The following is a 22977-nucleotide window of genomic DNA, read 5'->3' as shown; positions in this document are numbered from 1 at the left end:
GATTTGAAAGCAGCGTTGCCAGATAGCCAAAATCCAATTATAGACCCAAAGACAGAAAAGAATTTCCGAGGGGGAAGGGGGGTGAGTTTCGGAAACGGGGAGGGGCGAGGGGTTTCGGGGTCGTTCCGATTTGAAAGCAGCGTTGCCAGATAGCCAAAATCCAATTATAGACCCAAAGACAGAAAAGAATTTCCGAGGGGGAAGGGGGGTGAGTTTCGGAAACGGGGAGGGGCGAGGGGTTTCGGGGTCGTTCCGATTTGAAAGCAGCGTTGCCAGATAGCCAAAATCCAATTATAGACCCAAAGACAGAAAAGAATTTCCGAGGGGGGAGGGGGATGAGTTTCGGAAACTGGGAGGGGTGAGGGGTTTCGGAAACGGGGAGGGGCGAGGGGTTTCGGGGTCGTTCCGATTTGAAAGCAGCGTTGCCAGATAGCCAAAATCCAATTATAGACCCAAGGACTAAAAATTATAGATTTCCAGTCCAAGTTATAGGACATATTGTATTTGGCGGTAATTTCAATTTTGCATCGGATATCCCACTGCTGTTTGATAAAATTTATCTTTTAAATAAACCCATTGACGTATGTTAAAATAAAACTTTTTAAATAAAAAAACTTAAAAATTATAAAAACACAGTTATCCATCGCATTTGTCAGCTGCGAGCCGAGAAATTCTTGGACGGTTAACGCTCTCAGTAAGAAATTTCCAAATTATAGGATTTATAGGTCATCAATATCGAAAAGTCGGAAAAAACGTCCTATATAGTACACTGTTAAAATTATAGGACACCGAAAATGGTAATTATCGCATGGAGAAAGGAGGAGGGGGCCTTATGGGGGAGGTCGATTATGGGGTTAAGGGTACCATGGCGATTATCGCATGGGACAAAAGGGAGTGACTATGGGGAAAACGGTGCCACGGAAATTCTCGCATGGGTAAAAGGGGAAGGGTGCCTTACTGTGGTTGTTCGACTATGCGGGAAAATAGTGGCACGGAAATTATCCCATGGGAAAAAGGGGTTGGGGGGGGGGGCGTACTGGGCTATGTGTGCATCCGCCTTAAGGCACCCGTTGCATTTTTGCTTACGCGCTTACCCCCTGGTATTATACAATGGGTATTATCCTTTTTAAATGGAGTAAATATAAACCCATAAAATATGTGCATTAGGTGATAGTCACAAGTTTGATATTTTTCAGCAATTTCTCTATTAATCCGGCTACGTAAAATTTACCAATATGAAAAAATAGGGCCCCCTTTTTTAATAAATTTGGGGCCCCCTCTAGTTTTCCACGTCGGCACGTGCCTATTCGTGCCTATTGCTGGCGCCGCCGCTGACCTCGGGTCGTCTCCTTGTTAGTAATGAAATCGAAAGTTTTGGTTTGTAATAACGAATAGATTCTACAAAATGTTTGAGTCGAAGTATTATTTAGATGAAGTTTTATTTAGTACTCTATTAAAGTTAATAGGCGCTTAAATAAAACATCTTCCCAGAAATTGCCAAGAAGTAATATTTCCGACAGCCAGGACTCATAAGTTACTATTTATATAGGGCTTGTTGAAATATTAGAAAGCTGGAAACTTTTCTCGTACGTAACATCGGTTTTTTGCTAAGCCTTAACATATGCCTAAAAAGTTACCTGGTTAAAAGGAAACACTTGTTGCATACTGTAATGCAAATGTAATACGTTCAGTTCTAAATGAATGAGTTTTCATCTTTTTCCAAAAGATAATTTTATACGAAATGAATTAACTCTGCCTCCATGAGAAGCTTTAAAATTGCCCGGTATTATAAAAATATTCAGTATAATTTTAATTATTTATACCCTAAGAGGATGATGATAATAATAATAATAATATCTTCTTATATGGTGAGTGAGGGTAAGAATGGACAGTTTTTGTAAAATTCGATTTAAAAACACAAATTGAGAGTAGACCATTTTAAAACGATTTGAAATACAAATAATGAATGTTCATTTTTAATATATTCTGGTTTTTGGTATTTAAATTTGTGAATTTTTAAAACAATAATTATTTTAAGAAATGAAGTGAGTAAGTCAAACATTGGACAAAATAGTTTTGAATTAGCCTGGGGGGGGTGCTAACTTTGGACACTATTAGGAAAACTATGGACAAGAAGGGTAGATATTGTAATATTACAATATTAATATATAAAAATATTAATATATTACATATTATACTTCTCGTGTCCAGTTATCACAGAAATAGTTTACGGTATCTTTGGAAATTTCTCCTTCGGGGTTTTTTTTGTAAATTTCTAAATTTTGAAGATTTATTAAATTTCCCGTAGAAATTTATGAATTTTCTCAAGATTTGCTAAAATTTCAATTCAAATTTCATAAAAAGTTTGCGGAAAACCATCAAATTTCACAAGATTTATTAAATTTGAGAAATTTGTTGGAATCGATAAAAAAAATTAAAATTTTCCAAAACATTTGAGAAATTTGAAAAGATTTTCTAAAATTTAATACGTAATTTGAAATTTGGAATTTTTCAAATCACTGGCGTGTACGAAATTTGAAAGAGTGTCGACTGTCGGACCCCTCGACTCTCCTTCACTAGCAATGTAAGCGAGGCAGCCTCATAGCTACGTGTTTCGTAGAGCTCCAACCTCACAGCCGTACACAGTCACCGTCTGCTTTCCCGGGAAATTTGAATATGAAAACTTGTTTTTAAAGTTTTCTTTCAAGAAAAGACTTTAAACTAAATCCTACCTCGTTTAAAATTGAATACAATCGACATGTGATTGATCACAAAGTAGGCTGTCCAATCTGAAACTTTGCACTAGTTAATTTAAATGCTTATAAAAAAGGCAAAACCTTCATTAAATTATAAATTTCGTGTACTAGAAAAACGCCAAATTGCTTAAAATAATACTTAAACAATTTATTTTTATCCCACCATTTCATGTTTGCATGCTATATCTTATTTCCTAAGCCACAAAACGAAATTTCCAATGAAATTTCAAGACATGGTTTTCGATAATTTTAGTTGTTTTATTTCAAGACTTGCTGTATAATCTGTCGCGGTGTAAATATTTAGTAATAAATTGCATGTTTTAGGGTATGTTTAAGGCTTCAAAATGAGACCAATTTTGCGCTTTGGCATCAAAGAATAAATTTTCAATTAAATATTTTTCAAAAGTGTCCAAACTTCGCCATGTCCATTCTTACCCTCACTCACCCTACTTAGTTTTAATAACATTATATATTTTACCATAAAATATATTATCGAAAATTAACATTAGTATGTTCCTTATACACGTGAGCCGACGCGTTTCTTATCTGACGCAAAATTCTCATGAGGGCAAAAACGCGTCTCCAATTGGCTTAAATATAACTTTTTGGCTAGCCATTCTAACAGTTTAACCGACCGACCGGAAATAGTTCCTTCCCAGATGAATTTGGAGAGGGGAGTAAAAACCGAGTATCTTTTATTGAAGCGTCCATTGGGTCAACCCGTGTGACGTTAATTCCTTCCGCCTCTCGTGGCGAGGGAAAACTGACCATGATGGCCCCGCAAAGGCTCCACGTTAATTTTAGATAGATCTCACGAAATCGCGAATGTCTAACGAAAGATTGAGTGCAAAACAAAGCACACGTCAATTTATGATTCCTAAAGAAATGAATATCAATGACATAACGATTTAACAATATAGGCTACAAATTACCACAGCTATTTTAAATGTTACGTTTTTACCTAGGAGAGGTTTTACAAATACCGCGTGTGTGTGTGTCTGGCTGCAGAAACGAGCTAGCAGTATCACGGCGAAGTGTAAAAACGCGTTCGCAGTTTTTGGAATTGTGGAAAAGGTGTTTTCCCGAAACTGTTCTTTTTCCTACTGTGTGTACGTGCAATTTGTGAATTTGTATTGTGTGCAGTGGCGTAGCCAGGATTTTGTTTCGGAGGGGGGCAATAAATTAAAATTATATGATTTAATTGAAAATACGGTTGTTTCCAGGAAGTGAACCCAAGTCATATTTTAAGCAGGCGGATATTTTACCGCTAAGCTACTGACCAACAGCCTGGGTTCCTTTAAGCCTTTTTAAACTTATTCACGTCAATATATTCTATAATTTTTTCATATTTATAAATTAAAATTAATTGATTATTTTAATCTAAAACACCGTCTTGAAAATAAATAATATCATAGACAAACCATGGAGGAGTAACGGGATAAGTTTATATTTGGCGCGCTATTTAGAACAGCACGACAGCCAGGTGGCGTTAGCATCTCCTTTCAAAATAAACTTACCTTGCCCAAAGACTGGGTCGGCCCTCCGGTTATTTTTCCATGGACCAACTCTTCCGACGAGAGGTAATATTACGGCCTTGGCTGACTATTTGTTGTTGTGACACTGCCTTCTATAATACTAGGCCTAGAAATAAGAATAAAAATGGGGTGGCGGTAACGATTTTGAAATATCCGATAGAGGTCGCTTTTTTGGGTAGGAAAAGTGCGGGAAATTCAAACGTACGCGAAAAATATTAATAGCGAAAATACAATTTAATAATGTCATCATTCAATTTATAGGACAAATAATGAAATAGATTTAGTAAAAAACATTTAAAAATAAGCTTGGATCTTCTACAGGTTTTTTAATCCATTAAAAAAAAATACATTTATTGTTTCGAAGCCACCAGTGACAGGAGACTGCTGATTGGCCGCAGCCGTTTAACATTTTTTACCCCAAACCAAAAAAACCCAAGAGAGCGACATCTAGCGCGAAAATCATGTCAGTTTGAAAATGTCACTTAAAAAATCGACGTAGCTACCATTTCTAGGTCTAATATTATAGAAGGCAGTGGTTGTGGATAGAAGCAACTTTATTCAAGAGTTATTTTTGTATGTTTCTCGTTTTTTAAGCCGCTAAAAATCAAAGCCAATAAAAAATCGTAGACACGAATTCTCCCTCACATTATCAACACTTTTGATTAACAAAATAAAAAATATAATAATACCCAACCAAGCAACAAGTTAATTGAAATACTTAGGAATGAAGAAAAAGTCAATCCAAATACTCACGGTAATAAAAATTGTAATAACTTTTAACGCACACAAAAAACACTTAAATGAATAGTGAACCCAACGTAACTTCATGAATGAAAATGTATCACACATTTAAAGCAGATAAGAAAACACGTAAAATCAATTACGAAGTTACGAGAAAGTAAAACCAAACCGAAAAGGCATAAGAGCGCGTTGTATATACAACTTGACATTGTTTTAATAAATGAACCATTGCACTTGAAAAGAAAATACCGATGACGTCACGGCCTCCCGGCGGAGAATATACAAAAAACTAACTATGTGGACCACCCCGGGGTTCTACCCTTTAGCCCTCTTATTTCTACCGACCGCGCTAAGACAAGATTTGACCTTTATGATTTCATACGTAAAAATTGTGAGACTTTATTAACTATTAAGCTGAGTTTCAACTTTTCAGTGATTCGTAACGTGTATCGATGGTTCTTTGGTAGAACGCTCACCTGTCCTGCAGGAGGGCTCGGGCGAGGGGTAATACTTTCTGCGAACTCAGTGTACACTGCCGTACCTTTGACAGTGCTAAATGGAACACGCGAACTCTTGAAAATATGTAGCTTTAACAGTGCTAAATGCACGAACTCGGAGTACAGATTATTTACCGTACCAAGTACGTACAAAACACGAACATCATTCACGAATACGATAAAAACGAACACACGACGCAACACGATCATGATACGAAAAACCAAAAGACACAACACAATACACACGAATGGATATCGTTCGCAATGAAAAAAGCGCTTCCGTATTTCCAAAACCACGTAACCGCGTAACTATGTACACAAACCGCAAAAAAGGATTACGTGGTTTTAGAAATAAAGGCGTTTTAGAAAACATTATATCAAATCTCAAAACTGCGAACGCGTTCGCAGCCCAGAAAGACAGACAGACACGGTGATTGTAATAACCCTCCGAGGAAATAGTCCCCTCGGAGAGGGTAAAATATCACAGGAAAACTGTTACGAGGAGAGGTATATTTTGGCTTGTCAACTTGTTTTTAAATAGTTTCAAAGAAAAATTACACAGTGTTTGCCCGAAACAACCACACTACAGACCAACTTTTAAACGCGTATCATTGGTTTTTATCTCAAACATTAAAACAGCTACAACGTCTTTGGCACAAAGGCACTAATTTTTCAGTGATGACATTTTCGTCTCAATTATTCCCCGAAATTCACTAACAAACAATTATCTTTCCTTTGTAAAAAAAACTATTTTTATTTTTTAAAAGAGCTATAAAATGTGAGCCAAAATGGCAAATAGAAATGATAATTAAAATATCCACATTTTACGCAGATTCTCGCGCTGTGGCAACGAAGCAATTCCTCAATCCAGATTGCGAGGCATTCAGCGTCGGGAACCCCGAGAAAAGGGAATTCTACTCGCCAAACTATCCCAATAATTATACCCGCAATCTGGAGTGCCAGCTGGTTATAACCGGTAAGTAACATGCTAGAAATTATATGACACGACTGATACAATGATTACCCCGGAATAATGAGAGCTGCTAATTTTGGACAATATTATTAAGATTCCACGATAGTGGAATCTTTATAAGGGGCCAACATGCTTCTCCATAGACTTTGAAAGCACTATTAAGGCTATCAAAAACGCAAGCTTTTTTTTCCACTTTTAAATTTTAAGCGATTTTCATGCCCAAGATTCAGTATTAGGGAGGCTAGCGATAGCTTAACGGGTTTGTTATTACTGTCAACTCAAAATATAAAACACTTCATAATCGCAAAACAATATATGGTTTACTCGACAGTAGGTAAAATGCTACCGAAGGCTTTGCTTTATTGAAACATTTTTGACATGACGGCTTTACCTATCAGCTGGGAAGTTCAAAGTTTGAAAATAAAATTTTTGGTCAGTACCGCCTTAAAAGTTTTAAATCTTCTCAGTGTTAATAAACGTATTATTTGTAAATAAATTTGGTTGTGGTGCATTTAATTATACATAAAGAATTATTTAAAAAAATGGCCAATGTGAAAATTAGCCCCCCCTATTATTTTTCGTTTTTTTTTCGATTTATTGGTAGCATATTTTACGCTGAATTTAATGGTGTATTAATTATTATCCGCAAACATGTAAATAAAAAGTTATCTGGAATGTGAGTTTTCAGTTTTTCACTGTTATTATCCGGAGATTTCACTAGCTGTTCTACCCCGAGATAGAGTAGGACACATGAAAACAAACTTTCATTTTGGTCTAAACTACTAATCCCAAATAATTAATAGATGTTCAATGTGAATAATTGAACATCAATTAACTATTTTACTTTCCCATGTATTTGGACAATACTTGATGCGTTGAACATCAATTAATTATTTGGGGCAATGTGAAGCATTTAACATCAGTTAACTATTTGAGTTTTCCGCGTATTTGGACAATACTTGATGCGTTATGGCTAGGTACTGTCCTCTAGGTCACGTTATAGACGGCCCATCGTGATAGCAAGAATGGGGTTGGGGTGGCGCGGTCCGGCGCCAATATTATCTTTTCGATTGCACAAGTTGTGATTCAGTCGATAAGATGCTAGACTTCAGAGATTTTGCTAGCTGTAAGAGGCGCCAATATTCTGTTTCCGATTGCACCAGTTGAGATGTTTTCGATTCCACAAGTTGAGGTTTCAGTCGACTTCGGAGTTTTTGCTAGCTGTTAGTTCCTTTTTTCCTAACGATGTCGGAAGACGACAGTGATTCTCACCGATATTTAGATCTAAAATGGACATCCAGGAGATGTCCTAATTTGTTAGCGATATTTTGTATGTAATATGAATATAACTTTAAATGTATTATTTTTGTCACATCCCAACGACATTTTAAGGATATTCATTTGGGCTTGGACATATAATGGTGACTTTGAGACATTCACAGGACGTGAAGTAAACGTTCTACGGTATAATTTTTCCTTTTTAACTTGCATTCAAATAAAAGAAATTGCCGCGTAAAGAAAATATATACGTCGAACCATACAATATCACACCTCTGAGCTCCTTCTAGCAGGCACGCGTGGTGTTAACTGCTAGTAATAAAAAGAATTAGGCAGACCAAATGTGATCGTTTTCTTCTTAATTTTCCGGAAGACGATCGACGTAAGCGCTACCAGTAATCGGGCTTAAATAATTTAAATATAATATTTTTATTAAATGTTTTTTTAAAAAGTCATCTAAACCAAAATTAAAGTTGTGGCGCACATTAATTTAAAGTGTTAATTAATAATTTGTAAATGTCAGTCCTGACATTTACAAATGTACAGCTCTTGGACATAGACGTCATTCAGAGTTCCATGAAATCCGGCATTCTGGACATCTAGTGGATGTTGTCCGAACGTCCATCAAATTAATCGATATTTTAGATCTAAGAATGTACATCCAGGATATGTCCGAAATGTTTAGCAATATCTTTGATCTATAATGGACATCCAGGAGATGTCCCAAATGTTTAGCGATATTTTGAATCTAAAAATGTAAAATCCAGGATATGTCCCAAATGTTTAGCGATATTTTGAATCTAAAAATGTAAAATCCAGGATATGTCCCAAATGTTTAGCGATATTTTGGATCTGTAAAGGGCATCCAGGCAGTGCCGTGACTAGCATTTTGGATCTGTAAAGGGCATCCAGGCAGTGCCGTAACTAGCATTTCATGGGCCCTGTGCAAGGACTTTATTTTGGGGCCCCATTATATAGAAATCACAGGAATTCAATTTATGGGCCCCCATATGGGTCGTGGGCCCTGTGCCGCCGCACCTGTCGCACCTGCCTTGTTACGGCACTGCATCCAGGAGATGTCCCAAATGTTTAGCGATATTTTGGATCTATAATGGGCATCCAGGAGATGTCCAAATTGGTTAGCGATATTTTGGATGTACTTTAGATATTAATTCTAAAATATATTATTTTTGTCACGTACCAACGACATTGTCTGGATATCCATTTGGACTTGGACGTATAATGCACTTTGAGACATTCGTAGCACGTCCCAGGGACCACTTGTGTTTGCTCAGAGGTTTAAACAGTTTTGTTTTTGGAATTTGCAAAAGCGACATATATTTCTAAAATAATTTCCATCGATTTTCCTCACCTTTTATATATTTTAAAACCTTTCCCTTAAATTTGAGCCTTGAAACTGTAACAGTAAACTGAGAAAATTTTTAATTGTGAAGGATTACGTGTAAAATGACAGCATTTAACTTCTATATACACATATAGAGTAGTTTCACTCAAAAAGCATGGGGGACGTCGTATCACGTGACACTGAAATCACTGTATAAATACATATATAACAGAAACTGAACTAGAAAAAGTCATAAATAAAAGAGATTTGCAATAATTTTAATCAAGACGGTGTTCAAGTTAACAGAGAAAATGTTGATGTAACTATAGCTTCTATTTTCACAATCAACAGATGACATTGTCTTTCTATAGAGAGCCTGCAAGTGCAAAGAGAGCCGTGTGTCTTGCCCTGTGGCTTAGAAAAGATAAGTCATTGTTTTTCTTCCAATAACAATAAATTCTAATAGTCCTTTCTAGAAAGAAACATGGCGTTTTAATGTAACTCTTAAGTCTCTTTTTTTCCTACCAGCGCTTACTCAAACTTATGTGGAGCTTCAGATTTTCATTAGGCATGCCAAAACTGTATAATGTTCCGTGTTGTTATGTGTAATTCTACCATGGATTGAATGAGGTTAATTAATAGAGTAGTATCGCTCTGTAGCTTTGGGCTATGGCCGCCATTTTGAGGGCAGTTTTTTATCTACGGGAAAAAGCATGGGTGACGTCGACATACGTCACGCCGATATTACTCTATTCATGATTCTACTTTAAACGAAAAGTTTAAAAATGCAGACTATGATAGATAGAAATAAGGATATGACATATATAACATCAATTTAATTCATCAAGATAATTAGCTAACATAGAACGTTGCCAACTCCTTTAACCGTTTAATTTCTTTTATATTCATACAACATTTTTAATTTAACATAAAAAAGTAAATTAATTAGGTTATAACTCATTACGAGTACTTTTTTTTTATTTTATTTAAGGAAGAAAGAGCTGATTTGAGTCTGAGAAGACCGCGAGCCCGGCGAAACACCATCTGATTAATCAGGGCGAGATATGTGTAACGGCCACGCCAACGGGGGGATACGTGGGTACAGGGGTGGGGACACCCGTGGCGGAAGTATTCCGACCACCCGTTGGGGAATTGGTAGTCGTCCTCACACGACCATCCACAAACTCTGCCTCCCGGACGCCTGGGATTACAGGAGTGAGCCACTACTCCCGGCCATTACGAGTACTAATTTGCAAAATAAATCTGCACGAGCTAGTTACAACAACGTAGCAGACGTCTATCGGATTGAAAATCAACGCCAGAAGCCCAGAAATAAGCTTTTAATTTGAAAAATATGGTGCCGTATCAACTATCAAGCAATGTAGCCTTAGGGTGGTTCAAAAAAATGCAAATATCGAAATTTTTTGGTGCACATGGATTTTCTTGTTCATTTTGATGAGAACATGAACCACGAAATTTTTTAAGTAAATTCATTAATATTTAGGACTGCCTCAACGAGGTAAAGTTTTACGACTATGAACTAACCCATTTATAAGCAAAAATCAGTTATGTCACTCAAATACTTTACTTGAACGAAAAATTTAATATTTATTACTTATTTAAGATTTTAAAAGGTTTATTATAGAAATAAGTACCGGTACCCAATAAAATATTTGGCAGAAAGCCCCACTAAACCAGGTCATAACTGCTGAAAAGTTAGGACCTGGTTTTGGGGGGATTTCTGCCAAATATTTTATTGTGTACCGGTACTTATTTCTATAATAAACCTTTTAAAATCTTAAATAAGTAATAAATATTGAATAATTCTTTCAGTTAAAGTATTTGAGTAACATAATTATTTTTTGCTTATAAATGGGTTTGTTTATAATGGTTAAACTTTAGCTCGTTGAGGCAGTTATAAATATTAATGAATTTACGTAAAATTGTTCCTGGGTTATTTTCCCACCAAAATGAACAAGAAAATCAATGTGCACCAAAACATTTCGATATTTGCATTTTTTTGAAACACCCTAATGTAGCCTACCTCGTATTTTTGTCTTTTTCTGTCTAGATTTTGGTCATACAGCCCTATTAATTTATCCATGACTAAATGCGTGTGATTTTAAAAATTGGTTTAAATATTTCGATTAGAATAGAAAAAATTCAGAACTAAACACGCGTACTCATTTACAATTTAAAATTTTCTCAGTTTACTGTTACAGTTTCAAGGCTCAAATTTAAGGGAAGGGTTTTAAAATATATAAAAGGTGAGGAAAATTGATTAAAATTATTTTAGAAATATATTTCGCTTTTGAAAATTCCAAAAACAAAACTCTTTAAACCTAAAACATTTTCAATATCTGTGCCTTCATAGATCTCAACTACTCCCCCTTAATTCAACCTTTCAACTGCTTTGATAAAAGCATTTTTTATTTAATATTAGATAGGATCCAATGAAACAACAGTACCCAGGTAGCATTACCACGTGTTCTTACGGTTGATAATTAGTTTTTCTAGTGCCGAATTTCACAATTGTGAAACACGTGTTAGTATAGTTTTCTACGAAATTAATTTCGTGTGATTTTACACGTGGTGTAAATGTGATTATTTGGTATACAAAGACACTAAATACAATTCGTGTCATTCAACAAGTGGAGTACGTGTGATTTTTTGGTATTCTAAGACTAACTGTCTGATAGATATACTTATGGAACAATATTATAGAGATACGGGCAAATTAATAATCTTAATGAACTATATTATTGAACAGTTCATGGGCTAAACTTACGGAACAAAATTCTAGAAATTATTTTTAAAAATTAATAAACCTATGGAACAATATTATAGGCTTATGGGAAAACGGATTTTACACATAGAATGTATTTAACAAGGTAATTTTTTCTGTAGCTCCCGAAAACCAAAATATTCAAGTTCATATTGATAGCTTCAATTTAGAGTTTTGCAACCGCAATTGCGAATGTGATTATTTGGAAATCCTTTACGCACCTCCTGTTGTTTCGAGCAAGAACGAGCCAAGATATTGCGGAAGTCACGAGGTTTTCAAAATCTCATCTACCGGAAGACACCTACGCCTCATATTCAAATCAGACTCATATGATGAGAATGTTGGATTCAAAGCTAATTACAGTTTTGGGAAAGTTGGTAAGAGTTGTTCTTACTTGTTCCTAGGAATTCGAAAGAACGTAGCCTATGAATTTATATTTTGAAATACCTTCTGATATGGCAAGGCTTAGACAGCTTCGGATGGATTGTAGTCTATCACCGAATTTTATATCGAATGTGTGAAACTCATCTGCCCTTTCAAAAATATATCTCTACACTTTCCGAAAGTGGAAGTTTTGAAACCTTTCAAACTAAATGTAGCGCGTTCTTTCCTCTCAAATTTAGTTGACAAGTATTAAAACCATTGCCTCTATTTTTTCCAAGCTCGAAGCCTATTTAGTACTCAAAAACTGATAAACAACTTCATGGTACTTTAATTATCACTTAAAATAAACCGTACTTTTCCAAATATTTTTAGAAAATTTCAAATTCAAATAAAACGAGTTTGCTTTGGTCAACTTAAACCTTCAAAGCATTATTAAAATAACTACAAAAAGATTGATAATTTCAAATACCATCCATAAAAATAACCTTACCTTTTATTATTAATTAATACTAAAAGGTAAGGTATATTAACCGATTCTCAGTCGAGTTCCGACCGATTTCAGAATTATTGAAACCAATTCCCAAGCTTCCCTACGAGGAAGAAGCTGTCGAACTAGACTGCAGCTACCGCCAGGGAATCCTGGCGCCGAATATCAGTTGGTTCAAGGACAACGTGGCGCTGAAGGCGTTCAACGTCGGAGTGTTGACGTTCGTCGCGTCCAAGGAGGCCGAAGGAGTGTACAAATGCCTCTCCACCGACGAAGAGGGAGAAATACGAAGAACGTTTGACGTGCGATTGTACGCGGGACCATCGGTTGTCGATTCCTCCAAATGGCAGTTCGTCATCATTTCATTCGTGGTCGTTATCTTGTTATCGGTCACCGTAGCTGTCATTTATTTCCGCCTAAAGAAGGTATTCATATTATTTTTTATTCACTTTGATTTACAGAAATAATTATTTTATTTTTATAATTTATTATCTAGCGACTTATAATGGCTTTGAAACAGGTGGCCGGGTTACAATTCGTAGGAGGGGGGTGGAAAGCTCTTTAATAATAATAATAATAATCAGCTAGGCTAATACCCAACGCACCACCTTAGGCCTAAGTCATCAAGCGACTTTTATAGCCTTTAATTCAGGTGGCCGGGTTACAATGCGTAGGAGGGTGGTGGCAAGCCCTGCATGCCACGTGATCGAGCCAACAGCTCCCTACACTAACTATTACCGTTAACCTCAACAAGTTTTTATGGAAGGTGAAACCGAAGAGCTCGGGGGAAACCCCTTAAACCAGTGGGGAGAGAACTTGCAAACTCAACGCAGAAGGAGCGGTTCCGAGTTGTCACCCAGTGCCACAAGCTGGGATCGAACCAGGCTCCTCTTGCTGCGAGGCGAAAGTGCTAACCACTCCGCCACCCCACGCGAGCAAACAGCTCCCTACACTCAGTATTACCGTTAACCTCTACACTTTTTTGGGAAAGGAGAGACCGAAGAACTCGGGGAAAACCCCTTTAACCAGTGGGCAGATCACTTGCAAAGTGAACACGCAAGGAGTAGTTCCGATTTTTCACCCAGTGCCACCAGTTGGAATCGAACCCGGCTCCTCTTGCTGCGAAGCGAAAGCGCTAAGCACGCCGCCACTCCACTTAAAACAATAGAATATTTTTAAAAAAAGTTATGATATCTAGCGATTGTAGTCGCAACTGGACAAAATACACAAATAAAGCAATTCGATGGGGTACTTCCTCAAAGTTTCCTTGAAATGAAATGTTTGCTATAAGCAGGTCGTCAAACACTTCATTTTGCCAAGTGAGCAAATTAATTGGAGAAAGATTTCCCATCCCCGTACAAAGGGAAACCTATAACTTGATTTAGATAAATTATATTGTTTTGTAAAAGGGGGTAAGGAACGGTACTCTTTTCAGTGTCAAGTAAAGTACTTATTGTATTCATGAAATAGAGAAGAATGAACCAAAGACGGTCGGCAGACGCTCGGTACATTGGCAAACCTAACAAGCAATTTGAGCCAGATGTCGTGGGACCCCATCCGGACCTGCACTTCTACGACCAGAAGTGGGAATTCCCGAAGGACAGACTCGAATTGGGGGACATTTTGGGACAAGGAGCTTTCGGCAAAGTCGTCAAGGCCACAGCTCTGGGAATAACCAAAGAAACGGTTTCAGTCGTTGCTGTAAAAACTCTGAAAGGTACCAGTCTGCCACTTCTATTTTTGGACGTAAATATACATTTATCTAAACACTAGCTGGGTTACCTGGTATTTTCCGGGGAAATATGCCTATTTGTACAACCAAGGAAAAAGCGCCAGTGACGAAACTCCGAATTAAGAAACTCGTTTTTTTTGCTAAGATCGAAGTGTAGTATCTTGTATATAGCGGATATACCTAATTATTCAAATAGTTCAACTAATTGAAGTTGTTTTGCCGACCGTAACCGTCAAAAACCACAATCAGGGTACCATGAGATAGTATACCAAATGTCGTCGACCTAAGTTGAAAACTGAAGATTCCTATAGCGGACAAAAATATACAGGGTGTTTTGAATTTTTCTGACTGGGCATTATTTTCAGAAACTGCAAGAGATTTGTTTTATTCAAAGAAGAAAGGGCTGATTTTGAGTCTGAGAAGACCGCACGCCCGGCGAAGACACCATCTGATTAATCAGGGCGAGATATGTGTAACGGCCACTGGCCAACGGGGGGATACGTGGGGGCAGGGGTGGGGACACCCGTGGCGGAAGTATTCCGACCACCCGTTGGGGGATTGGTGGTCGTCCTCACACGGCCATCCACAAACTCTGCCTCCCGGACGCCTGGGATTACAGGAGTGAGCCACTACTCCCGGCAAACTGCAAGAGATAGAGTTTTTAAACTTCGTTGAATACAGCCTTCTGAATATAAAAAATACACATAAATGTTACGTTTTTTTAAAAATAGTTTCAAAGAAATTTTCAGGGTATTATTTCAAGTGTGGGATCGCTTTAAATCCTAAATTTCAGAAAAATCGGAAATAATTTCGGGGTTTTGTAAAAAATATTTTTTCACCGGTAGGTGCTAGAAAAAACGTTTCAATGAGAAAGTTGAAGAGCGCTGTCGAAAATATTCAAAGAAATTGTCTTCATTGGAAAATAACACTTTTTCACGAAGATATGAGCTGTTAAAAAAACAAGCTGCCCATAGGGGCCAATAGCCTTCGCATTTTTGTAACGTAAATGAAAGAAATGTCTGAAAGATTTAATTGAACATTTTATTCGAATAAACATAAGAATTTTACAAGTGAGATTATATGATATCTCCGTTTGCCGTGTTACATGTTTGGGCATGGTGAAGCATGTTTTGAAACGCGTTTTATCATATCAGGAGTGACAAGTTGGAAGGTTACAATGATTCGGTGACGCAAATCTTCGATGTTCTCAACGGGCGACACATAAACTTGCGCTTTGATGAACCCCCACAAGAAAAAGTTTATCGGAGTTAGGTCAGGGTACCTCGCAGGCCATCGAACGTGACCGTTCCTGCCAACCCAACGCTGAGGGAACTCGTTGTTAAGATGCTCCACTACACATCTAATTACGTGGGGTGGTGCGCCGTCATGTTCGTACCACATCTGTCTGTAAGCTTCCAGCGGAATATCTTCTAAGGCGTCTGCTATTTAGTTCTGCAAAAGCGCCAAGTAGCGTTGTCCATTAAGACGAGCTGGGAGGAAAAATGGGGCCAAAACTCGATCCCCGAGCAAACCCGCCCAAACATTCAGTCGGAATTGTTTTCGATGATGGTGAGGAAAACCCCAGTGAGGATTTTCGTCGCACCAAATGTGGGTGTTTTGATGGTTGAAAGGCCAATCTCTTCCAAAGGAACACTCGTCGGTGACCAGCATTTGATTGATGAAATTTGGGTTCTCATCAGACATGGTTATTAGCCAGTTGCAGAAATCAAATCTACGTTCCATATCTCCTTCGTGCAGAGCTTGGTGGAGGGTCGCTCGATACGGATGGAAGTTGTGATTGTGAAAAGTTGTCCACACGTAGTTCGTCGATAATCCGAGATCGTCGCTTGTACCTCTTGTTCGAGGATACGCCAAAAAACAGGTTAGAACGGTGTCTTCCAAGTTGATGTTTTGACGACCTGGTTCACGAAATCTGGGATTGACGTTTCCGTATGTCTGAAAGTTACGAACAGGTCCAAGATCGGTGTTGTGGCTTGGTCTTCTATCTGGATATCGAACGGTGAACAATTCACTAACCCTAAGCGCGTTACGTTTTCCTTCACCATGAAATTATAGGATGAATTGATATCCCAGTATACAGGGTATAAAATAAAGATTTTTTAGAACTGCCGAAATACAAACTGAACGCCCAAAACATATAATTTCAATGAGCTATTAAAGTACGGAATATTTCTATTAATATAATTATTCAATATTGGTAGTTCCTTTTGTGCCAGCTAATATTAATTATTTATTTAGAAATATATCGAATATATATATTTGAGCATTTGAATTGTTTCAATTTTAGATTTCTCCAACCCATTGCAACGATCAGCCTTGTTGGCCGAGCTGGAAATCCTGATCCACTTGGACAGGCACATCAACGTTGTCAACCTTCTCGGAGCTGTCACCACGAACTTCTGGAACGGTGAGTCGCGCATCTAGTTCGGTAACCTGTAAAACACGCCATTTAAAGTCAATAATTATGCTTGATAAGGGTGTGTGTGTGTTAGTCGAAATAATGAATTATAGTAAAAGTGACATATTTACCAAAAGTGTGCAAGTTCCTTTACTTTCCAACACTGTTAAAAACAATTGTTCTAATTTGAACAAATCACCGTTCAGAAGGTGGTCCCTGTAACAGAAGGCCATTTTGTTCTAATATGAACAAAAAATATTCGTTCGATAAAGAACGATGGTTGATGGTTCAATATTGAACTTAGATGTTCTATATTGAACAAACCTTCTTTGTTCAAATTAGAACGTTTTGTCGTTCGCGGTGGAACGCTTTGTCGTTCGCCGTGGATCATTTTATCGTTCGACTTGGAATGCTTTATCGTTATTGAAATTGAATACACAGAGTATATGAAGTTGTTGCTTTCAAAATTATAGCTCATGTCTCCTGCCGGCGGTCCATCATGCTAAATTAATAAAAGTAACCTAACCTAACCCATTGCCCACCGAAAAGGAAAACCAGGCCTTAAACTACATAATTTAAGTTTAGTTCCAACCTCAACTACAATCATCTTATTCAGCTTAAAATATCTACCACGAAAGTGATCTGCGTTAATTAAATAAAGCCTTTTCATAGCGCAAAAGATATTACATTCTATTCTGAGCCGAGAGGCCGTAAACTGGTAACGAACGATTTTAGAATTTATTTCTATGCTGAAAACGTCAAACCAGATTGCAGTATATTTCGAAATATTTTCTGTAAATTTTAATTCTGGAACTTGGGCAATTACATTTCCGAACGAATTTCGTCTACCTTGCCAATCAAATAAAAATATACTTAAAAAAACGGTGCGTGTCTTCTAAATTCGGACCTTTCACAATCCTTTTTCGTTTTCCACTTCGTTGGGACACGGAGGTTATTTATATTGTTATTTGTGTGAAGTTTCTATTCAATGGGTGGAGTAGTTTCTGAGAAACAGCGTTACAGACCTAACGCCATTTGAGTCGCTAGTGAATGAGCAACGCTCCAATAATGAAATTGAATCTTCGGTAAATTTCCAAACACACTGTACATACAACTACAAAAACCACTTCATTACAACATGTTCTAACTCAACCTGTAAATAAATTACTACGAGTAATACTTTAATCAACCAGTACACTAACTTAGAACAACATAATATTGTACGAAAAAACTACCTATAACAAAGCGCACTCTAAACCACTCATTTATTACTTTATGGATGTTATACTTATTTGTTACTTTTGGCCTTACAACTTTTTCCGCATAATAGTGTCACACCTATTTGTTACTTATGTAACATGTACATGAAACCAATGCAAAGAAATCCATATAGGATTGGAACGAATCTATTATATTGTGTAGTTTACAAGCCTTCCTCCAGAGGGCGAAAGAGCATTCGTTCTTATTTGAACGAAATAAAATATCTTGAACACACCGTTCTCTGTTACATACTTTTAGAACGCTATCGTTCATTTTTGAACAGACTATTCTAAGTTGAACGTCTTCTGAACGAATTTTTTTAACGGTGAACGCTGCAATCGAGAATTCGAGATTGACCACATAGAAGGCTAGGCTTGGATGGACTATGCAAAATAACCATGAGCCTTTCAACCTTCCCCAGTTCCTTAGTTCTCGAAGCTGTCATCACTTGGGCACTTCATTCCCACCCCAATGAATACCCTCACTCCTCCCTTCACCACTTTTACTTCGCGTGAAACATTAATTTCAAAAACGATTACATTGACACTCATTTGGTAATTATGTCACTTTGGACGATAGCCGTGTGTGAAGTGTGTAATTTGTACCTGTTTATATAATTATCCCCTTCAAATAACCCGATGTAATGATGTAGGCTGCGCCATCTAGGGTAAAAAAAGAATACTGACCGGGTCAGGGCAAAGTCAGCGAAGCCACATATTGTTCACCCCAGTTTTAAAATTAAATGTTGGTTGTCAATAACTTAAACCGAGTAGTAGGGGTGTGCAAAATATTTGGTAAGGCCAAATAATTCGATCGAAAACCAAATCGAATATTCGATTCGTCGAATCGAATAGCGCTTGGAAAAGTTCGCGAATATTCGTTTTTCCTGATCAAATAGTCGAATATTCGAAAAGGGAAGGAAAGAGTATTTGATATTTTCCAATAGTTTGCAAACTGGTCGAATAACCGCGGGTCTTTTTCTAATTTGTTGAGTTTCAAGGCCATCAAAGGAGAACGCAATGAAAATTTCGAACTACTCCTTATTTCTGACACCTCTTTAGGCCACAGCGGCAAGGACCATATATAAAGAGTACCTTGCAAGTCCATAGTCTGTGTATTAACACTTCTTGGCGAAAGGCAGAAGCTATTTATTTTAGCACTGGTCTATAATTGGCTAGATTATTGGTGTGTTTTCTGTTTTCGAATTTTCTAGAATAAGAAAGTAAAACTAAAACGAAACTGGGCGACAGTTTAAAGCAACTTTGTGATTAAAAAAGTGCATTTTGAACTTATTGCTTCCACGGGGCTAGGCGGATACGTTTTCCTGGGATCCTCAAGGTAAAGAAAGACCCCAAAAATCTATGAACGATAATAAATCTACTGTATAAATTTCATCTAAATAAAAGTAACATAATTCTACAAACCAACCTTGGTATTTACTCGTTTCTCACCAATTGAAGTAACGATAGATACATATTTTCTATCTACCTGTGTGGATAGAACTAAATACATTAGATTACGTACTGAGATAAAAAATATTGCGTAGAAATTACATGGAACTCCTGGACGCAGAGTAGCCAGGAATGTTCTGTATTTTTTACAGAAAGTTTCGTAAATATCTTTTACTTGAGATTCCTGTAATTTTTACAAATAGCTATAGTAAAATTTTCAACCAGAATCTTTGTATTGTATACAGCTGAAATAATAATTAAAATTTCTAACACTCCTGTAAATTTTACGGAATTTACATTTAAAAACTGCGTGAATATAGCCACTGTTAGCCAGGAAATATTATATATTTGATTTGTTCTTACTACCCTTTTTTAATAGAAGTTTATGTACACTAAACATTTCCGTAATTAATTTTTAACCAATAAGGTACCTTCGTTGTAAAAATATTCAACAAATTTGCTAAATATATACCAATAAGTTCCAGCAGAACTAGAGTCCAAAGCAAGTGACATAAACACGTGTACAACATAGTAATGCAATTCATTGGCTTGGAATCCAGACACGTATTAAACTTAGTTCAAACCACAAACACTAACGCGATGAATTTGCATTGAAATGTACAAACATTAATTTGTTTTCATTTGATGGGTAATTAAAAATATGACTCCATTGGTGCTTTTACGAGATGTCACTAAAAATATTTTCTTCATATTAGTTGATTTACAACAAATAATGAATTTTTATGGATTATTACTGTTTGGTAGCAATTCAACTTCGACCACAATAACAACAGGTACTACTTATATTTTAAATACCTTAAAACGTCTTCAGTTTTTACTGTAAATACATAGTAATATGTATTGAACAAATATTTACATATATAACATTTCTACCATAGAAACTACATGGCTGTTCTTTATTACAAATATCTGAAACAAACCTCTAATTTTACTATAAACAAATAGTAATATGTACTGAAAATGTTTGAATATATTACTATTCAACGATAAATACTATATGAAGCCCCTGTATTTTAAATACCTATAAACATCGTGTAATTTATACTGTAAATATTTCTTGAATATAGTAATTTAAACAGATACTATTTAAAAAAAATACAGAACGGGTGCTGTAAAATATTTCTGTAAATTCTACAGTTTTTTCTCTCAGTGTATAATACGTCAATTGGCTGGAAACCAATAAAATTGGGATCAGTTACATGATCACTTTAGTACACCTAGTATACGTAATCAATTTAGTACAGACGGCTTGTACTCAGCCCTCGGATTTTAGGTTTAAAAATGTTTGGATGAGGCCCCTTTATCAAATTGCACCCTGGTCTTCAATTAATATAGTTACGCTACTGAGCATTTAATAAATAAAATAAAAATTATACTTTTGGTTTAGTATTTTGCTATTTGCTAGTAAAACGTCCTGTGATTTCAATAACTTTTGTTTTGACAAATATGCAAATTATTTGAGTATTTGAAAACCAAATACGACGAATTATTTGATATTCGAAATACTATTTGGTATTTGATCAGTTAACTGGCTTGGATTTTTGACCTAAAAATATTCGACCAAATTATTTGATGTTTTAAATATTCGATTTGATATTTGACTTGCCTCGAAAAAAATATTTGATATTCGATTAAATTCCCAAAAAATGGTATTTGCACACCTCTACCGAGTAGTTATTAACTCCACACACACAAACTCTACAGAGCGATGTGAAACAGAAATCTGAACAGAAGAGGGGGCACCGTGATTAAAATAGGAAACTTTAAAACAAACTACCGCGAAAAGGTCCAAGCACGCGCTCAAAAAGCGGACGAAGCCAAGAGCGCGTCTTAAGCGTAATGTCGTAGTCTGAAGTCCTTCAAAAATGTACGGTCGATCTAAGTATGCAACGTGCAGTCCAAAGTCGGCCAACCGTCCAATTGGTATTCCCTCGAAGGGGTGAAAGAAATCAAGTAGAACTAATAAAGAATGTCTTTAAAGCAAGAACCCTTAAAATCGTGTCAATATCCTCTCATAATCTGAATCGCTAAACCTCTGATATTTCTAAACTAATTCATTTGATAAAAGTACCGCCAATTTCAAGAACTATTTCAGTAAGTCGTTACCTTATGATGAGCATTGTTCATTACGTTTCAATCGTAAATTTTATTGTGAAGTTTAAAATGTTTTTAACAATTAGCAGCCTGACGAGAACGATGACGTCAATTGTTCTTAATGCCGGTTCAAAAACCGCCCAGAAAAAGAAATCCTTTTGAATTATGTAAAAATGGAAAATGATTCTTAATTTTAAATATAATTCAATACATTTTAAGGATAATGGGTCATTCCATACGATTTCGACCAATCATGTCACCATGGGTCAATCGATTTTTTTTTTAATTTTAAACACAGATAGATTTGTCTAAAAAACGGTGATATCCAAGGTTTTAGCTGAAAATATTCAGAAGTTTTAGAATAAACACAGTTTAACCGAAACCCCACAATTTTTGGTATATCGTACTTTGATTTCAGTTTTAACGTTGACCTTATTGTTAATAATTTTGAACTGGTGCCTCAAAAATCATAATATAAAATCATCTCTTCCATAAGCAGATATAAATAGGCGAGTTTTACGAAGTGAGAAACATGAGCCGTTGAGTATTATTTTAACACAAATTTAGTTTTGTGATTGTATACGTAGTTAAAAGTAATATTGTTTTAGGGTTAGTAATTGAAAATATTTCAAAGAACCACTCCTGACTATACATATAAATTATTATTTTTCTTTAAATTGTGAATTCTGCCTAAGATTCAGTGAAAAATTAACTGGTCACAGCCTAGGCTGCCCCCTAAGAAGGTTAAATTGAACCTACCACACATTATAGATGATATTATACAAAAACAGTTCTCTGAACTGAAAAAACCGTGTTTATTCTTGTAAATGTTACGGCTAAGAAGGGACAGATATTGAAAGTTCACAACAGCGTTTCAAGTTCAAGAATAAACTTAAACGCTGGAATAGCCCTTAGGAATACTCTTAAAGGGCTATTCCAGCGTTTAAGTTTATTTCCTACCGACTGAAATAATCCGGGACCGCAATGCGCATGCGTGTTAGCTGAAAGTTCATCGGTGTTCCGTAAGTCACTAGGGAAAATTAAACAGAACTTGAAACGCTGTTGTGAACTTTCAATATCTGTCCCTTCTTAGCCGTAACATTTACAAGAATAAACACGGTTTTTTCAGTTCAGAGAACTGTTTTTGTATAATATATGTCCCTTTTTCATTGTGCTAAAATTTTGATATTAATGTCGACTATTTGTAATAAGTAATTGA

At 36.3% G+C, this 22977-nt stretch overlaps 1 protein-coding gene across 1 annotated transcript in view; it reads left to right on the top strand.

The window, feature by feature from the left end:
- Window positions 1–22977, top strand: part of LOC149961257 (uncharacterized) — a 93575-nt gene that overhangs the window by 51096 nt on the left and 19502 nt on the right. Inside the window, exons 12-16 of the mRNA XM_090159656.1 lie at window positions 6362–6505; window positions 12033–12287; window positions 12857–13206; window positions 14252–14498; window positions 16822–16941. Coding sequence (XP_090015782.1) covers window positions 6362–6505; window positions 12033–12287; window positions 12857–13206; window positions 14252–14498; window positions 16822–16941 — 1116 coding nt within the window. The remainder of the gene's footprint in view (window positions 1–6361; window positions 6506–12032; window positions 12288–12856; window positions 13207–14251; window positions 14499–16821; window positions 16942–22977) is intronic.

The sequence above is a fragment of the Leiobunum rupestre genome, chromosome 1 (assembly GCF_980474605.1).
Source record: "Leiobunum rupestre chromosome 1, qqLeiRupe1.1.hap1, whole genome shotgun sequence".
NCBI lineage: Eukaryota > Metazoa > Arthropoda > Arachnida > Opiliones > Sclerosomatidae > Leiobunum > Leiobunum rupestre.
This window is presented reverse-complemented; position numbering and strand designations above follow the sequence as displayed.